The sequence below is a fragment of the Stomoxys calcitrans genome, chromosome 4 (genome assembly GCF_963082655.1).
Source record: "Stomoxys calcitrans chromosome 4, idStoCalc2.1, whole genome shotgun sequence".
Lineage (NCBI taxonomy): Eukaryota > Metazoa > Arthropoda > Insecta > Diptera > Muscidae > Stomoxys > Stomoxys calcitrans.
Window position 1 is genome coordinate 106,151,948 of NC_081555.1, and position 15,239 is coordinate 106,167,186.

General features: G+C 40.7%; 1 protein-coding gene across 1 annotated transcript in view; it reads left to right on the forward strand.

The window, feature by feature from the left end:
- The first annotated feature begins 2,859 nt into the window (after positions 1–2,859).
- Positions 2,860–15,239, forward strand: part of LOC106086336 (zinc finger CCCH domain-containing protein 13) — a 336,942-nt gene continuing 324,562 nt past the window's right edge. The window contains exon 1 of the mRNA XM_059367516.1: positions 2,860–3,405. Within this exon, the coding sequence (XP_059223499.1) occupies positions 3,282–3,405 (124 nt within the window). The 5' untranslated portion in view covers positions 2,860–3,281. The remainder of the gene's footprint in view (positions 3,406–15,239) is intronic.

Below are 15,239 nucleotides of genomic sequence, written 5' to 3' on the forward strand. Positions count from 1 at the left end.
GGATTAATGCTCCCATCCTCAAGCCATTCTCCCATCGCATTAAGTCTCATAGCCGCAGTGGCTGCCTCACACTTAATCTGTATGTCAATGGATCGGATATCTAGAATAGTCTCCAGTGCCCTAGTGGGCGTGGTCCTCATCGCTCCGCCTATGTCAAGACAACATGATCTCCGAACCTGTTGCACGGTCCTTATGTTGTACTTTTTCTCCATGGCAGTCCACCAAACTATTGAGGCGTAAGTATGTATTGGTCTTATCATGCTTCTGTAGAGCCAGTAGACTATCCTCGGATTCTGGCCCCATTTCGAGCCTACGGCCCGTCTATATAGTGCCCAACATCTGTGAGCCTTCTCAGTACGCTCCCGAATGTAACACCTACAATTCAGTTACCTGTCCAAGATCACACCAAAGTATTTGACCTTGTCAGGTATCGACATCGGCTTATTGAGGAAACGTGGTGCGTTGGCCCACCTTCGGGTTCCTCGTGAGCAGACATATTTCAGTCTTCTCTGGTTCAACATTGAGACCTCTGGGTCTAGTCCAGTCATATGCCATATGCAAGACCCTTTCGGCCCCTCTGCATAGCTCGTTCGGACTCTTACCTCTTAGAATAATTATGACATCGTCTGCGTAGCAGACGGGTTAAAATCCCTCCTCAGTCAGCATCCGTTATAGGTCATTTATGGTGGTCACCCATAGGAGTGGCGATAAAATGCCCCCCTGTGGCGTGCCCTGTGCCATTTCTCCCTTATATTTATGCCATGGGACACACAATTTATCCACCTTTTCCTTAGCATATAGTTTATCCAGTCTCTAAGGACCGGTTCCACACGGTACTGGTCTAAGGATTGGATCAGTGTGTCGCACATTGTTAAAAGCCCCCTTGGTGTCAATGCATGCCGCCATTGTGTACGTTTTGGCATCGAAAGATTTTTCTATTTTATGCACAACCTCGTGCAGGGCAGTCACCACCGACCTTCCCTTGACATAGGCATGCTGTTTGTATTTGAGTATTTCGCTGGGTGTCCTACTCTTTATCATGGTGTCCACAATATGTTCCATGGTTTTGAGTAGAAAAGACGTAAGGCTTATGGGTCTGTAGGCCTTTGGTGTCGCATAATTTGCCTTGCCGAGCTTGGGTATAAACACCACTCTTGCCTCCTGCCAGGCTTTCGAAGTATATGCAAGTCCTAGGCACGCTGTGACCAGACCATCTGGCGCCAGACGAGGCGCCAGATGGTCTGCCTCCTTCTGTAGTAACGCCGGAAATATTCCATTAGGTTCGGGTGACTTAAATGGTTTGAAGCTCCTCAAGGATTCCTTCACCATAAATTTCGTTATTATAAACCTTCGATCAACGTCATTATTCCAAGATTCCGGTGTCTCCGTGAGTCCAGTCGTATCCTGTGGAAAATGGGTTTTCCTCAAAAGCCTTAACATGTTCTCCGTTGTCTCTGTTGGATGTTGGTAAGACATAAATTTTCTTGAGTGTCAACACTGGTAGCGACCACATTTTTCAAAAAAAGTTTGTGGTATATTTACCGATTTTGAAATAAAATCCTGATAACGCCCCTGGCTCCCACATACATCTCTCATTCAATATGGTCTCTTTAAGGCCAGAGCAGCTACAATTTAGGTCCTACGTAAGAAAATCACACAAGGTTCTATTCGATATTTCAAGGTATGGAAAATTTAATCCTATATCCCTTCTATGTATTAAGAAAGTATTGGGTTGCCCAAAAAGTAATTGCGGATTTTTCATATAGTCGGTGTTGACAAATTTTTTCACAGCTTGTGACTCTGTAATTGCATTCTTTCTTCTGTCAGTTATCAGCTGTTACTTTTAGCTTGCTTTAGAAAAAATATGTAAAAAAAGTATATTTGATTAAAGTTCATCTAAGATTTATTAAAAATGCATTTACTTTCTTTTAAAAAATCCACAATTACTTTTTGGGCAACCCAATAGTACGTTGGCTGAGTAGAGTATTATACGGTCGACTCCGCCCGACTTTGGCCTTTCCGTACTGCTTTTTACTGTATATTTCTTTGCCAATTTAAATTTTCAATTACCCTCTTAATTGTGTTCAAAAATATAACAAATTGCCAAACAAAAAAAAATCAAAATCAATAAGCAAAAATATTTCAAATATTTCATTTGAAGAAAAACACTCGCAAGCATACGTCATCACATGCCACCCCCTCTGTATATGTATATGCAGATGGGTGGGCTATATATATACAATACATGAATGGTCACATATGAGCAGATATATATGGCTATAAAATAGAATCAAAATAGCTATTTTTAATGGAATCCAACTAAGCGGATTTTCACACACATTTCGAATAACGAATCGCGGCCAAACAGACGTTCGTTTATCGTTCCATTATTTCATATATTGGCTTGTTATTTTCTATTTTTCCTATTTTGATGTTTTAGTTTTGCTGCGATTACCTATATGATTATAATTTTTTTTCGTTCGTTGGTTTATCTGTTTGTTTGTTTATTGTGATACTATAGTGTGAACAAATAAAAACAAATTAAAGTGTGTTTATTTAGTCATTATTGTTGTGATGATTGTTGTTGTCGTTGTTATTATTCTGAAGAAATCAATCCCCCAAAAAGAAGAAAAGAAAAAGAAAATTGAAGAAAAAAAAAGAAAATAATTAATGAGGTCTTTTAATTGGGTCCACTATAAAATCTTAAAGAAATTTGTGAAAAAATAAATTATATATAAAAGAATTTTAAAAATAAAAATTTTATGTATGTTAGGTAAAAAAATTCCTTGGTGATATGTGTAAATGTTTTGAGCTGTTATAAACTTTATATTAAACCCCCCAAAAATTTAAGCACATATACCTACACTTACCCTTTGTGTTTCTATGTGTCTGTGTGTTTGTCTCTCTGTGCGAATAAATGCTTCATGTCTTTAAAAACAAAACAGCAAGTAAACGAAAAAGTGATTAAGTGATTACTTAAACGAACATTTCCCATTAAAAATCAACCCAAAAAAGGAGAAAAAGTGCCGCAAAAAAACAAAAATTATTAATAATACGACGACAACTTCCTTGCACTAAAGTACCATTTGGGGCGCGTTGTGCGAGTGACGTGGTGTGCGTGTTAAATATTTTGCGTCTACGTTTACTTTAATTAATACATCCTCATTCTCGTCAAAGTTGTTGCTCGCACTGCCGTCCTTATCTTTCGTCACAGTGGTCCTGTGTTTCATGCTCAGTCGCCTCCTCAAGGACACATACACATAAACCATCATCACAACAGTATGTGTGATCCAGAAAAGCAACAACGGCAGCAGCAGCAGCAGCGGCTGCTGACTTCCGTTGTAACAGAATCTTCGAGCCTGGCATCGACACCTACCAACAATATACAACAGCAGCAAATGTCAGGTACTAACAACAAAAGTTTATGTTGCCCTCCCAGCCTTTCTCCCTCTCTCTCTCTTTTTCGCTCTCTTTGTCTCTGCACTAAAGAGTGTGCTGTTTGGTTCATAATAATTACGCTTTTGCTCTTTGCCCTGCGATTGTTTGTTGCTGTTTAATTTATAAGGATGTTGCTTGCGGTTGTTTGTGCGTGGAAACGGAAGTGGCTATGGGAGTTTTTGTATGCGTGCCTTGAAAAGGCGTTTCCTGGCATTTCACGCACAAATTTGTCACCAAAAACAACACACCGACATACAGCCACACACGCACACAAATACCAAACTACAGCCAGCATTGCATTTAAATGACATTAATAATTTCCTGAATTAATTGCAAAGCCAAAATGAAAGATTTATTACCGTATAATACCATTGACTGTCAAACAGTTTTGCTTTATGACTTCTTTCTGGCTTTAAGCGAATTTGTGTGGTGTGCGTGTGTTGAACGTCTGTGATGCGTTTATTTGTTTTGCCATTCAATGTGTTTCATATTTTATAGCTTTCAAAAATTAGGTCACTTAGGAATTTGTGTTAATAACTTATGGCTTAATTCGTGTGTTTTTTGGTCAAAACAAGTAAAACAAACTAATTTCGTTTGGGTCGAATCTTGGGTACCCAACCTCATGAAAGGTTCATAATCGCGGAATTTATGGTGAGGAAATTCTTGAGGAGCTTCAAACCATTTAAGTGACCCGGACCTGATGGAATATTTCCGGCGTTACTACAGAAGGAGGCAGGATAACTGGCGCCCAACCTGGCTAATATTTTCACAGCGTGCTTGGAACTTGTATGTACTCCGAATGCCTGGCAAAGGGCAAGGGTGCTATTTATACCCAAGAACGCAAAGGCAAGTTATGTGACACCAAAGGCCTCAAATACAAATAGCGTACCTATGTCAAAGGAACGTTGGTAGAGACTTTCCTGCACGAGGCGTTACTACAGAAGGAGGTAGACTATTTGGCGCCCGAACTGGCCAATATATTCACAGCGTGCCTGGGAGGCCACCGTAGCGCAGAGGTTAGCATGTCCGCCTATGACGCTGAACGACTGGCTTCGAATCCTGGCAAGACCACCAGAAAAAATTCTCAACGGTGGTTTCTCCTCCTAATGCTGGCAACATTTGTGAGGTACTATGCCATGCAAAACTTCTCTCCAAAGAGGTGTCGCACTGCGGCACGCCGTTCGGACTCGGCTATGAAAAGGAGGCCCCTTATCATTGAGCTTTAACATGAATCGGACTGCACTCATTGATAAGTGAGAAATTAGACCCTGTTCCTTAGTGGAATGTTCATGTGGCAAAATTTGCATTGCATATAGATTAAGTGAGAGGCAGCCACTGCGGCTATTAGACTTAAGGCGATGGGAGAATGGATTGAGAATGGGAGCAGCTCATACCATCGCGGTATAATCGAGGCAACGATAGGAAACCTGGAAGGAAGTGAAGAGGTTTCCGACCGGATACCTGAGATAACACTTGAGGTCGAGTGCAAGGCACTGCTGCCTAGTATTGCCAATTGGAAGATCATTTTACACGGATGGATCAAAGCTAGAGGGCAGAGTGGGCCTGGGGGTCTACATTGAGACGCAAGAGACTGAGATCTATTTTAGGTCCGGAGATCCGGGCGTTCACGGAATGCGTGAAGTGGTGTGGTGCTAACGCGAGGACGTCGAGTGTGAACATATTTACGGACAGTAAAATGCAAACAGGACGGGTAATAACAACCAGGACGGTAAGGTCACGAACAGTTTTGCAGTGTAAGAAGGAGATTAACGGCTTCTCTGATAACGGCACAATCCGCAGTCGTTTGGGTGCCGGGCCGTAACGGAGTTAGGAGGTATGAAAGGGTAGACGATATGACGGTGAAGGCCAGAGAACTGCAGTCAATAAACTTGGTTAACCTAAAGCCTTTCGGGCCGACGCAGTCCGAGTTAAGAGCATGGGCGACGAATGCGCATGCAACCCTGTGGAACAGCGAAACGGTCGGTAGGACGGCGAAAATCCTTTGGGTGGATCTTGATTATGAGAAGACTAGGCTATTACTGAAAGGAAGTAAGAAGGAGGTCAGTATAGCTATTGGCATCATAACGGGACACATAGGACTACGAGCTCACTTATGCAAAATCGACGGCAGTATGAACATTGAAGTTTCAGAATCTGAAATAATTTATCAGGTGAAAGACCTTTTCATTTAAAGTTGATTCAGACGCACCACGAATATATATATATATATATATATATATATATATATATATATATATGTGTATGTAGCAGTAAACTTCTTCAAGTCTAGATTAGGCCACATAGTTTTGGAATAATCACAGCCCCCTTTTTGTGACCATCTATCATTCGTTGTCCTTCGGGCCTGGTCCTGAAAACTAAGCTCACATGTCGCTAGAGGCATACCCACAGATTCCAGTATCCCTGGAATGTATAGGGTAGTTCCTAGTCTAGCAGGCTGGTCCGCTTTACAGTTCCCTGGGATATCTCTTGTTCTAGATCTTTAGAGTACACCCCAAAGCCCAACTGGTCGTTTAGTTTGGAACCATTCGTGTAGAAATCTATGTAACTTCTGTCACCAGGGATATCGTAGTTCCAATCAATACTTTTTATCAAAAAGTGGCTCAGGTAGGGTGCAATCCACACTGCCTGGAACCTTGGATATTGCGTCAAGGATTAAACAGTGTTCGTAGCCGCCAACTGACCAATGAGAAAGCTCCCTTCACCTCACAGCAGTGGTCGCTGCAATTTGGGTAGCCACAATGCTCAGAGACATAAGATGTAGCATTAAATTGTTAAACCATTAAATCAGATGGTGTCGTCCTCAATGCGGCTATGATGCACAAACAAGCCATCCTTCGGATCCGACTAAGTATTGAGCAGTGGGTGGACTTTTGAAGCGCCGTCCACCAGACCACAACACCATATAGCATTATAGGTCTGACAACTGGTCCAATGCGTGACACGCGTCCTAAAACCACAACTTTTGCCAATGGCTCTCTTGCAGGTGAATAGGGCAAGAGTTGCCTCCCTTGCCCTTTCTAAAAGTTCAATTTCCTGTCCAGCAAAACACCCAGGTATTTTGTGTTTTCTGTAAATGGAACATTCTCTCCACCCAAGGAGACAGGTTCCACTGTAGGCAACTTGTATCTCCGGCTGAAAAGAACTATTTCTGTCTTGCACGGATTTATACCCAGACCACTTTCGGTAGCCCACTTTGCTGTTGCGTGTAGAGCTCCCTGAAGTATATGAAGTCATGGGAAACTTTCCCCTAACCGCAATTGCCACGTCATCAGCATACGCAAACATTTTTACGCCTTTTTCTTCCAGAGATAAAAATATATTTTCAATGCTATATTCCAAAGTAAAGGAGACAGTACACCTGCTTGAGGCGTTTCTCTGCTGACCCATCTTTTTAGATCCACAGATCCCAAGCCTGCCGTAATACATCTTTTAGTAAGTAAGTTATTAATAAACTTTCTTACGGTAGAGTTGATGCCTAGAAACTTCAACTCCTTCATAATTGATATCGGTTTTGCATTATTGAAAGCACCTTCGGTGTCAAGAAATTCTACCATTGTATATTCCTTGACAGCGAGAGATCCCTCTTTATAGCCCACTAGATCATGAAGCGCGGTTTCTGAGGATTTGCCTTTACTATATGCATGCTGCTGCCGCGATAGGCGATCTCCAGGGATCTTTGCCCTAAGATATGTTTCTATCAACCTCTCAAGAGTCTTCAGCATAAATGATGACCGACTAATAGGACGAACATTTTTCGCCTTCCTGCTTTCGGAATGAAGATGACCTTCGTGTCCCTCCATCCCACAGTTATATATGACATTCTGATTCAAGCAGATTATATCTCCCTTAGCCAAGGAACCAGTCTATCAGACACAACTTGTAATTCAACCGGTGATAAATCATCAGGGCCTGGCGAATTAAAGGAGTCGAAACTTCTTATCGCCAAAGGATTTTCGGCTCAGACACAATTTCCCTAATAACCTCCGACGAATGCATACCAGTGACAACCTCTTCTGGCGCCACATTGTCCGTTGAAGAGTTCCCCGGGAAATGTGTATCAGCGAGTAGTCCTAGTGTTTCCTCACTAGACATTGTCCATACATTCTCTGAATTCTGAATATACCCCACCGTAATAGGTCTCGAGGACAGAATCTTCCTTAGCCTTGAGGCCTCAGACGTATCCTCCACGGAGCTGCAGAATTCTACCTAGGATTTGTTCTGAGCCTTTCTCAACTCGCCTTTATATTTTCCTAGCTCAGCCTTATAGAATTCCCAATCGTGTGGTGCTCTTCTGGCTTTTGCTCTGTTGAAGAGTTTTCTGCAGTCCTTCCTTAGACCAACCAGCTCTGGGGTCCAACATGGCGGTCGCTGTTTGCCCCTTTGCTTGGCACTAGGACATGCTGTCACAAGCGTGCTATTCAGAGTCTTCGTGATCCGCTTGCCCATTATGTCTATATCTTCTGCAGTAGCCACTTCCTTTTCTGTTCTAGAAGGGATAGACGTGCAAAATTTGTGCCGAAATTCATCCCAATCTGTCATTCTTCTGTTTAGGCGAGGGACCACTTCTGCAGTATTTTTCTGAATCTAATAAAACGATGATCAGAGAAGCTGTGGTTATCCAACACTTCCCAATCGCTTATTCTTGCGCTTATATCTTCCGGTACAAAGGTGATATCTAGTACCTCTTGCCTGTTCCTGGTAATAAAAGTCGTATTATCCCCTTTATTACAAATCGCAAGATTGCAAATGCAATGCAAATTTGCCCATGGACATTCCATTAAGGAACAGGGGCAAACTTCTCACATATCAATGAGTGCTTTTCGATTTAATTTTAAGCTCAACGATAAGGGACCTCCTTTTTATAACCGAGTTCTAACGGCGTGCCGCAGTGCGACACCTCTTTGGGGAGAAGTTTTTACATGGCAAAGTACCTCACAAATGTAGCCAGCATTAGGAGGGGAAAACCACCGCTGAAAAATTTTCTGATGTTCATGCCGAGGTTTGAACCCAGGTGTTCATCTTCATAGGCGGACATGCTAACCTCGGCGCTACGGCGGCTACCAAGATTGCAACTTATAATATATTCGATCTCTTGCTACAATGAGGCTTTTCTTCCCTACGGAGGCGGCTTCAACCAGCAACTTAAGATTTTAAGGCTGCATCTCTGGATCGTGTGCCATATAAACTGAAGTCAGCCCGTAATGGGACTTATTTATTTCAAGGCTGGCTTCTACCGAATCTTCAGTGCCTAGCGACGGAAGAAGAAAAACATTTAGACTTGTCTTTGCAAGTATACAGGCTCTATGTCTATCAGTACCCGTACCATCGAGCATTTTAAGTCCCGGAATTCTTAGTCCACGCACCATTCCTCCACACACCCATGGTTCCTGGATAATAACCAGGTCAAATCCCCCTGCCATCAGGAGGACCTTAAGAACCGCCCAAGCGGCCTTATAATGGTGGAGATTTATCTGCAGAAAACGGACCATAATCAGGACTCAGAACTTCCAACTTCCTCGTCTTCTGATTCCGCCAGGAATTCATCCTCACAAGATTCGTTAGACTTTGTCATGATGAGCTTTCGTACGCATCCAGGGGCAGGTGAAAAAGAAGTGGGACCACTCTTTCTTAAGACACTGGACACTTGCGGTGTGGATGATTCCTCCTTAGATGCTTCACTAGCTGCGGCTGTCGATGTACTTTTTGAGTTCCGTCCTTCCCCGCTGGCGCACACCTTAGCCCAGTCCAACCCACTCACACAGGGCTTGTCGGGACCCGTTTCGATGCCTTTCCTTCCGTCTTGACTAAATCTAGTGCTGCACCTGACCAAATTATCCAAATATTTCTATTTGATTTAAATTTTTCAAACCACAAGCTTTTGCACAAAAGGCGGCAATTATTAATAAGGTGAAAACAAAGGAGAATGTTTCTCTTGTTTCAAACCTTCCAAGACCAAAGCAATCTCCCCGGAAATAGTTCCCATCACCACCATCAGCACTTTGTCACATTGTGTCTTTTGCTACCTATGTTACACTGTTGCCGCAGAACCGCACATTAGAAAATAAAATCTCATTACCCAGCACAGCAGCACCAGCAGAAAACGATGAACAATAGCCCAAGGAGAAAGTTGGTGATATGGCGATACTGATTTTTCGTGGAAATTTATTAATGATACTCGTAATAATTTCATTATTACACAAATGAGGCAAGAAACTCAGTAGGTGGCAGAGCTGTTGATAATGTTTGGTTTTTATTTCTACCATCGAAATTAAATGCTCCCGGGTTGCGAGAGCTGCAAAAACGCCAGCAGAACGCTGTTATTCTTTGTTTTTTTTTTTTTTTTTTTTTTGTAAACAAATCACTCAACGTTGCTAAACAATTTTCACGTTTGCATGGTGGTTTGGGAGGGAATAAGAAAAATAAAAAAACAAGTAAACTGTGGGCAGCCTACAGTGGGGCAAGTTTGAATACGTTCATTAGAAACAGCTAGGACGACTTCTGGCATAAGGCCAACTTGCAAACAGTTTCGCATGCAAGACAAAATTTTGCAAAGGCAAACTTTTAGGAAAATATACCCTAAAGTCAAAATCTCCATCAAATTTTCCTTAAAGATTAAAGGCCTGGGAAATTTTCGCTTAAAACTAAATTTTAGGGAAATTTTTTTCAAAAATTTTGTGACACCAAAGACAACATTTCCATGAAATTTTCTCCAAAATCAAAATTTCCATGCAATTTTCTTCAAAGACAAAACTTGCATGGAATTTTCTCCAAAGACAAAATTTTCATGAAATTTTCTCCATAGACAAAATTTCCATGAAATTTTCTCCAAAGATAAAATTTCCATGAAATTTTCTTCTTCTGATTTTTTCTCTAAAAACAAAATTTTCATGTAATTTTTTCTATATACAAAATGTCCATGAAATATGCTCTAAAGACAAAATTCTCATAGAATTTCCTCTTTAGACAAAAATTCAATGAAAAAAAATGAAATCGTGCTAAGTTAGACCGGGTTGAATCTTCTATATATCCTCCACCATGGATCGCATTAGTCAAGTTCTTTGGCCGATATCTTTTTATAGGCGAACAAAGGAAAGGATAATGGATAAGAATTGCTATGCAAATTCAGGCGTACCAAGTTATGAACCGATTGGAGCCGCGTACTTGGTTTGGCTGTTGGCGACCAAAGTGGTATTCATTGTGCAAAATTTCAGCCAAATCGAATAAAAATTACGCCATATGGTGGTATAAGAAATAAAATTTGGTAATTTGTTCATATGGGAGCTACTAGCCGCACCAGGCTCGCTCCGCAGCGCCTTCCTTAACGCTCGTATATCTTTTATTTGATCCCTATATTGCAATAGTCGATATATAAGTCGTGTTTTGGTATAGTTTTTCATCCCGAATGTGGATATCGAATTCCGCCAATGATGTTTAGCGCATGGTTTCAATTCCTGACGAGAAGATTCGATAAATTTTTTAGTCTTGGTTATCCGCTCCTAATGTTGGTGACATGGGGTGGGATGGTACCTCAAACATTTCTCTCAAATATAAATGTTAAATTCGAGCTCTACTCCCAAATAACTTTCATTTTAGGCTTAAATTGCCATGGTCAATACGGTTTGGAGGCCATTTGGGGCTGGGGCTGGTAGTTTGGCTTTCAAATAGGTATCAAATTCGTTCTTTATTCCCAAAACCACCCATTTGAACCCCACATTGTTATGTTGGGAAAAATAAGTTCAGTTTAGGGGGTGCTTTGGGCTTACCCACAAACACTTCGCCCTAAAATTAAATTCCTTTTGTACTCTCAAATATCTTTCATTTGAGTCCCATATTGTCATGATGGGTCAAATAACCTGGAGGCCACCGTAGCGCAGAGGTTTGCATGTCCGCCTATGACGCTGAACGCCTGGATTCGAATCCTGGCGAGACCATCAGAAAAAATTTTAGGCGGTGGTTTTCCCCTCCTAATGCTGACAACATTTTTGAGGTACTATGCCATGTAAATTTCTCTCAAAAGAGGTGTCGCACTGCGGCACGCTGTTCGGACTCGGCTATAAAAAGGAGGCCCCTTATCATTGAGCCTAAATTTGACTCGGACTGCACTCATTGATATGTGAGAAGTTTGCCCCTGTTCCTTAGTGGAATGTTCATGGGCAACATTTGCAATTTGCATTTAGTCAAATATCCTATTTGAGATGTTTTAAGGAGGTTAAGCGCCACCTAGATACTTTGACATTAATTTTAATGTAATTTTCTTAATCTACTCCCAAATTTCTTTCATTTGAGGCCCATATATCCATGTCGGCTAATATGTCCATCTAGGGCTATTTTGGGGATGGGGATACCTCCCGTTACATTGGCTTAATTTTTTCCGTATTTGTAATCTACTCCCGAATCACTTTCATTTGAGTCCCATATTGACACAAACGTCTGTCTGTTTGGGGGAGTTTAAATGTTGGGTTGGCCCGCTGGGTGTATAGATTCAATATCTCTCCAATATCTTTCATTTGATACCCATATTGTACCGATTGATCCACTTTTGATTTTGGGTGGTGTTTTTGGGGTAAGGTGGAGGGTGCGCCCACCTTCCGATATCGAAAAATAATATAGCCCATGCTTCCTTTTAGACCAGTCTACACAATCTGTGAAAATTTTAAGATAATCGGTTCTGCCGTTTTTGATTCTACGGAAGAAACAGACAAAACGAGTCCCTTATAGTCATAATTGGTATATACGCCCATTTGAGAGATTTTTTCGGTGGAAGGGTGACCCGCTATACGTCGATCTGATTTTTAAAGCCTTATTTGTAATTTACTCCCGAATATCTTTCATTTGAGTCCCATATTGACACGAACGTCTGTCTGTTTGGGGGAGTTTAAGTGTTGGGGTGGCCCGCTGGATGCTTAGATTAAAATTTTAATACCATATTCATATTCTACTCTCCAATATCCAATATTGACATGAACGTCAAATATGTCTGTTTGGGAGAGTTTTAGAGTGGTGGCGGCCCAATAGTTACTTAGACTCAAGTTTTAATGCCTTATTCGTATTATACTCCCTGATACCTTTCATTTGATTTCCATATTTTCGGTCCACTTTTAATGTGAGTGGTGCTTTTGGCAATAGGGGGGAGGGTTCGGTTCCGATAACAAAAAATTATATGATTATGTTTCCTTCCACGCCAATCTACACAACCTGTTAAAATTTTAATCGGTTCAGCCGTTTTTGAGTCTATACGGAAAAAACAAACAAACGCAGTCAACCCCCAAAGAACTTTCATTTCATACCTATTCTGTGGCGTTGGACATTCAGGCCCGTTTTGGGAGTTTTTAACATTGAGAAGGCCCCGTAGACACCTCAGACGTCCCCCCCAGGTTATTTGACCCCAAAAATGTATACCAATTTCGTGTTTTTCAATGTACCCAGCTCCGGGATCTGGCGATTTTGAAAATTAGGGCAAGGGGGAGGGTCCGCCCCCTTCGGATTTCAAAAAATGTAGTAGCCTATTTTTATCGGGGGCTCAAACTCAACCATCTCTGAGAATATTATGAAAATCGAAAATCGAAAATCGAGCTATTTTTGAGTCTATACGGGGCAGACAAACACACTAACAAACAAATTCAATTTTAATTTTATGTAATAAGATTTTCAATTTTATGTAATAAGATATCAGGTTATGGACATATTTAGCATGTATGTTATGTTAAAGGTTATACAAGAAGTCGTTGTGCAAAATTTCAGCCAAATCAGATAAGGTTCAAGAAGTATAACCGGTTGATATTGGAGCTATATCGGGTTGTGAACCGATTTGAGCAATACTTGGCTCTTTTGTTTTTGGTCAAACCAAACCACTTCATGAAAAATTTCAGCCAAATTGAATGATAATTGCGCCCTCTAGAGGCTCGCGAAGTCAAGATCCGAGATCGGATTATATGGGAGCTATATCAGGCTGTTAACCCATTTGAACCATACTTGGCGCCGTTGTTAGAAGTTAGAACAAAACACTTTATGCAAAATTTCAGGTCAATCGGATAATAACTGCGCCCTCCAGCGGCTCACGAAGTCATGATCCGAAAGCGTTTTATATATGAGCTATATCAGGTTATGGACCGATTTGAGCCATACCTGCCAAAGTTGTTGATGGTCAAGCGAACGTTATGCAACATTTCAAACCAATCGGATAATAATTGCCCTCTAGAGGCTCAAGAAGTCAAAATCCGGTATCGGTTTATATGGGAACTATAGCAGGTTATGAACCGATTTGGACCAAAATTAGCAGAGTTGTTGGAAGTGAAATAGAACACTTGGTGCAAAATTTTAGCCAAATCGGATAAGAATTGTGTTCTCTAGAGGCTCAAAAATCAAGATATTGGCTTATATGGCAGCTATACCAAAATATAAGCAAGCTTTCAACAGACAGACTGACGCACGGACGGACATGGCTAAATCTTCTAAGGATGTCAAGACGATCAAGAATACATGTACTTTGTTGGGTCTCATATCAATATTTCCATGTCTTAGAAACGGAAAGACGAAATTATTTTACCTCCATCCTATGGCGAAGGGTATACAAATGAAACCACTGTGCCACACAGGTGTTTTTGTTTTTCTTAAGTTTTTTATTTTTTCCAAAACAATTCATTGGGTATTTATTTACGCGAGGTCTCTCGGCTAAAATGTGCGATAAAGCGTAACAGCCGTGAAAATGGCATGTGCGAGTGTGAGTAGGCGCACTCAGAAACAGAATCAGCTGCCAAAAGTATGGTTGTTGGTCGTATGGTCGTTTAGTCAAATTCGAGGAGAACAAGAAGTACATTAAGACCCGGCAAGAGACCGGCGGAAACCTGGGGAACAGGGGAGCAGCAGCAACAACATTTAGCCGAAAAGAAAAACATCAACATTTTCCTTGTTGTCTTTGTTGATGTGTTTGTTGTTTTTGTGGCAATAATGATGGAACTTGCTCTTTTAATTTCTTTTAAATCTATCTATCCCGCGTCCGAACGACCACCAGGAAAGAATTCTCATCTTTTTGGTGGAATTTTAAAGAACTCTTCAATACGTTGGTTCAGTTGAATTTTACTCTTGACGCGCGGGGTCTTTATGTACTTCAATCATTTCGTTTATGTTTCTTAGCACAGATAAGAAATTTCGTTTAATGTTAAGTCTTTGCAGTGTTTTAATTAATAAGTAGAAAGAAAATCAAATAAAAAAAAAAGAAAAAATTTTGAAAATATGCTCGTGATTAATGGCTAATATTTTTGAATATTGAATAGCCAACGAAGAAAAAAAAAATAGCAAAAAAGCCATAAAATCAAACGAACAAAAAGTGCTGCCAGAAAGCTACGGCTACGACAAAAACATCAACCAAATTTTCAACAACGGAAGCGCTGTTCATATTCTCTATCCCCACCCACCAACACAACTATCAGTGTCAGTGGCGATAAAACAAATTTTAAAACTAACGATCGATATATCATAGCCCGTGTCAATTAAATTGATTTATAAACGTAACACTTGACGTCGAATTGATTGCGTGTTTGTGCCACTTTGTAATTTACATAAATAAGGCTGTCAAGCACTGTGTTTTTAGTCCGACGAAAATAGGGTAAGGGATTAAAAACATAATAAAAGAAAACAAAAACAATACAAAAACTGAAACTGAAACAGAAAGACAACTAAAGGCTATAAATCTTTTTTTTTATAAAATGTATACAAATTTTATTTCTTTAGGAGATTTTGTCAAAATTTTTTTTCTGTAGAAACAAAATTTTATTTTATAA